This window comes from Tupaia chinensis, unplaced genomic scaffold, assembly GCF_000334495.1.
Source record: "Tupaia chinensis unplaced genomic scaffold, TupChi_1.0 Scaffold138683_1, whole genome shotgun sequence".
Classification (NCBI taxonomy): domain Eukaryota; kingdom Metazoa; phylum Chordata; class Mammalia; order Scandentia; family Tupaiidae; genus Tupaia; species Tupaia belangeri.
The window spans coordinates 776,925-782,433 of NW_006198576.1; the positions used below are offsets into that span (position 1 = coordinate 776,925).

Consider the following 5,509-nt stretch of genomic DNA (forward strand, 5'->3'; position numbering starts at 1 on the left):
CACAAATCTACATATCTAACTTTACTACCTACTCTCTCTGATTCAGAGCAAATTGGTTCATCTTCCGCACCTTATTTTCTCATCTACATAATAAGAAAATAAAACTACTTGACCCAATGCATTATTGTAAGGATTAAATGAGTTTATATAAGTAAAGAACTTAGAGCAGCATATGGCATAAAGTGAATAAAGCTGATCTGATTTATAATGACTAAACTCACAAAGTTCTGACTTTACATTGAAACAAAAGTGATACGTATTCAGTAGAAATCATACTTCCAGTACACCTACAACTATTCTATTTTTCAGTTTCAGTATAGAATTCATTAAATTCTATGAGTTATTCAACACTTCATTAAAAAATTGGTTTTGCATTAGATTATTTTTGCCTGAACATAGATTAATGTAAGTTTTGGGGGCATGTTTAAGGTAGATTAGGCTAAGCTATGATGTTAAGTAGATTAGGTGCAATAGGTGCATTTCGATTTTTAACTAATGATATTATCAATTTATCATTGTTTTAGCAGGACTTCACCCCATTCGAAGTTGAGGAAGCATCACAACTACATTCACAGTATAATGTGTACTAAAAACCCAAGTAGTAGTTTTGGATCACCTGATCATTCCTTCACAAAATAAAGCTTGAAAGTACATTTGTGAGGCACTTCAGTACATTTTCTGAGTTCAAGTGTGTGAATTGTTTTGATTTGCAGTGGCAGAAACCATTTTTAATATAAATTATGGTTGTTTACAGTATTATTCCTCCTAAACTACTGAAACAAATTCAACAAATTTTATAGAGCAAACCCTCTGTTCACCGATGTTCAATATCAGCACATACTTAAAATTACTGCACTTTCATACTAACAAGAGGGCCTCACAGAACTAAATACTTGAAGTACTTTCTCAGTCATTGAGGAACATGAACACTTCTATTCCCACATAGACTCAAAAATAAGTATATTTTACTTTGGAATTAATCATTTGAAAATTAGACACAGTTCAAGAAGGTAAATACAGCTCTACAGATGGAGTTAGAATATTTGGGTTCATGAGTTAACTCTACAACTTTTCAGCTGTGTATATGAGTATATAAGTTACTCATTTATTCTAAAACTTTCAACTCTGAAGTAAGAGGTAGTGCTTACTTTTTCTTTTACTTTTTTTTTTTCAGATTTTTGCTACAGGGCATGTGCATTTGCTGGAGAGAGAGAGAGACAGAGAGAGAAGTGGAGAGAGAGAAAAGAGAAAGTGAGAAACCACTCCCCAGGGGGAATGGCCACAGTGCAATCATTTTGCCTCCATTCTCTCTTGGGATTTTAGACACACACACACACACACATACACACACACACATACACACACACACACACACACACACACACACACTCAATGTGGTTTTCAAGTCACTGGGTCCAGGACTTGAACTGTAGTCAGCCATGTGGGAATCAGCACTTTAACCACCATGCCACCTGCTGGCCCAATAATGCTTACTAAATTTATTTTTTGGAGCTATTATAAGGAATGAATAAAATAATGTGCATTAAGATGCATTTATTTAAATCCGTGGTTTAATACATGATAAATGTGTCAGTATCTGTCATATGTCATACATTGTGCTAAATGTTTTACATAAATTATCTTCATCACAGTAAAATAATTATGTATGTACTTTGATTATTTTCATTGTTAGATGGAACTGAATCTTAGAGATTTCAGTAAATGGAAATTTAAAAAATATTAAAGTTTGCATGCATTACCATTCTTCCCAAAATGTGTGATTGATCATAATAGCCCTTTGAAAATTATATTAGATATCACAAAATTCACTATATTCAGTGCAAAATATATTATGAAATAACTAACATCTACTTATCAGCATAAAAATTATAACATTTGCTTAGATTTTACTAATTTAAGGGTATTAATAATGATATAGGAACATGGCATAAAAGATATTTTGACCTTTAAATTGAGGGTTTAATATATAATGAATGTGCTAAGTTATCCTCCCTTTTTGTGAGAAAATTGAGAGCAGCTTTTTAATGTTCACAGATAAATGTTCACTGTTCAGAATTAATCACAAATTCTCTAGGAACCTTTGAATGCCTTTTATGTTGAATATTTATATACAGTATTAAAGCACATTTACAAGCAAACGTTATATACATATAATCATATACATCATAATTCACTGAATGAAGGAAAAGAAAGGATTAAAAAACAAAGAAGTAAATACCCTTTTCCGAGTCTTCTCCTTTAGGAAAGGCCGGATCACGGTGTACAGGGCATGGATATACCAGGGTTGATTGACAAAATGAATTCCTCCAAATCGTGCTGGGAAACTATCCTGGAGTAATACAGGGGGGAAAACATGCTTTAATATATTAAAGCTTAAGGAAGGCTATATGGTATATAAGTTTGTTATTCCACACACTCAAATAAAATTATCTACTTAATTAAGTAGTAGAAGACAGGAAGCAGAACCTTACCACAGTAATACATTTCATGCAAAAACTGAAGCACTGTATACCAAATCAAGTCTTCCTCAAGAACAGATCGTTGATAAGAATTTCAGCATTTTTAGGACAGCGATATTTTAGGTCAGCAAAATTCTAATGATCATTACAGGTCGAGAAACAAAAAGTCATTAGAGATTTGCCAAATAATAAAACTATGTTGGATAAATGTTTTATTTAAATTAGTAGATTTATATTAAAATTAATTTAAATTAAAATATATTAAATTCCAATATCTGAGCCCCAGTGTAGTCACCTATAATGTGAACAATGTCACATATCAAAGCTCACTTTATTTACTTCATCAACTTTGTTATAAACATTCTCCTTTTCTTATTTTAATTACCAATAATAAAACAAAACCTACTTAAGCAAAATAAAAACCTTGAGTTGAACTGTAAGAAGCATGAGCATGCATTTTGCTAAGTTAAATAAAAGTTATAACATGAGGCCGGCAGATGGCATTGATGATTAAGGTGCTGGACTCCCACATGGTCAACTGCAGTGAGCATCCCAAATCTGGAACCTTGTTTTCTCATTTTTCCTTTCTCTCTCTCTCTCTCTCTCTCTCTCTCTCTCTCTCTCGTCAAATTTAAAAAATAATAATAAATAAAATTTAATCAAATAATTCTTTTTTATTTTAAATTTCTTTATTTTACATTCATTCACTGTACATCAGCATACAAAATGAGATTTCCCAACCAGAATACACTGTATATTGACTTATTCAAAGATACTACTATACATGTTATCATCAACAAACATTTTTCCATTTCTTTTTTATTATACATTTTGCTTTTATTCTCCCCTTGATTCCCTACTTCTGACCTCCTGGATTATAAAATAATTCTTTAAAAAAAAAAAAAAAACTCAAAGCTCTCTAAACTCACTATAAAAAAGTAAAATGGGACTATCTTGAAGACAGCCTCTTCTCAGCAAGAGGTCCCTTCTCCAAGAAGTAAGATTTGAATCTGCAGTAATGTAGAGAGGTCTTTTCTTCCTATCTGTGATTTAATAGGCGCATCCTTAGCCTACTCTGAAGTAGGAAAAGAATCCTTAAAACAAATGAATTACCGCAATTGACACACTTTAGTATGCTAAGTATGCTACATAAATGGACCATATTTTTGTTTCTAGTTCAAAATTACACACTAAACTGACTACAAAGGCCTTCTTAAAGAACAACAACAAAAACATAACAACAAAACAGCTATGCTAGAAGTGTCTTTCAAGAGGCATCATCATAATCGGCATTCTGCTGGATTGTATTTAGAGCATGAACAGGAAAAAAAGAAAAGTAGAAAGTAAAGGAACTGAAATAATTGTAGATGCACTTTTTTTTTTTAAAGTTTGCTCTAAGGCATGTGCACTTGCCGGAGAAAGACCGAGACAGAGGGAGACAGAGAAGAGAGAAAGTGAGAAAGCACTCCCCAGCGGGGATGGCCACAATGTAATCCCTTTTCTATTCTCTTCTTGGATTTTGGCCATGTACACATTTATACCTGGTGTGTTTTCAAGCTCCCAGGTTTAGGACTCTAACCATGTAGTTGGCCATGTAGGATCCAGCTGCCTTAACCTCCACACCACTTCCTGCCCCCAGCCCATTTTTTAAAATTTAATGTTCTCTTGAATAGGACTCTCTAGTCAGAAACCTGCCTGACATAGCATAATCCTATTAAAACATTTTGGTGGGGACAGCAGGTGGTGTGGTGGTTAAGGTGCTGGACTCTCACAGGACCAACTGAGCTTAGAGTCCTGACCTGATGGCTTGAGAATTATGCTAGATGTGTGTGCATGCATGATGCCCAAAATCCTGAGAGAATGGAAGAGAAGGGATTGTGGCATGGCCATCCTCCCCAGGTGTGATTTCTCACTTTCCCTCTCTCTAACTCTCTCTGGAAAGTGCACACTCACTATGGCAAAATTAAAGAAGAAAAAACAACGTTTTTTCATTTAGGACACTTATTAGCATTCGTGAATTCATTTAATGGTTTTGCATACCTGTTTTCAAAGCTAATGAACATTATTTTATAGGACAAATTTTCTCTCTGAGTCTAGCACAGTATAAAGCAACTTTCAAAATAAATACATTAAAAGAGTTGAAGGAAAAATGTGTCTCCTTTAGTGCCAGTGTCTTACTATTTTTATAAATATGGAGTTTTCACTCAGCAAGAGGTTATTACAATAGTAGAAATGAGCCAGATAAAAATGCAGACATAGTCTGTTTTTAAATTAAAAAGTTTTATTCATGAAAAGAAGATAATGTATATAAACAACAAAGAGAAAACTAATGTAAACACTCTCCATATATTTTTAACATATAGAACATGGTTGATATCTTTGATTTGACTGTATTCATATTCTTTCACTTTCCTCACATTTTAAAATTTCATATTATGATTCTTGCTTATGTTTTTAATTTTGTTTTATAAATATTTTATATTTATAAATCTTTTATTAATTTCATATATTTTATCCATTATATTTCTTCTATTTTATATATTACTATACATGTACTTCTAAAATATATCAAGTTTTTTAAGAACTTAAATCCTATAAAAATGTCATCACAGTGTATGTATTCTTCAGCTGACACATAACACTGTTTCAGAGGTTCATTGTGTTTGATGTCTCTACCTTTTATGAGTAGCTCTATAGTTCACTGCCACCGCTGTATAGTATGCCATTATATAGTACACTCTAACTTATTTTCTTACATCCATGCATGTTGTTTTTAGGTTTGGGGAGGGGGATGCCATTATTAGCATTGCTGCCCTGCAGACTTCATTCTTAGACATAGTTCTTGCGTGTGTTCAAGCATATATATATATATATAGTATTTTCTCAAGTGTTAATGTTGAGTCAGAGTGAATATACTTCAACTTTACAAAATAGGTAGTTATTATACCAACTTACAGTCTCGATTTTACCTAGTAATGCATCTAGGTAATGTCAAGCTTTCTCATTTCTCAGCAAAAAAAAAAAAAAAA

At 32.7% G+C, this 5,509-nt stretch overlaps 1 protein-coding gene across 1 annotated transcript in view; it reads right to left on the reverse strand.

Annotated features, from left to right (window-relative positions):
* The window catches only part of CLVS2 (clavesin 2), a 97,596-nt gene that overhangs the window by 23,481 nt on the left and 68,606 nt on the right, over positions 1 to 5,509 (reverse strand). Inside the window, exon 4 of the mRNA XM_006161621.2 lies at positions 2,240 to 2,350. Coding sequence (XP_006161683.1) covers positions 2,240 to 2,350 — 111 coding nt within the window. The remainder of the gene's footprint in view (positions 1 to 2,239; positions 2,351 to 5,509) is intronic.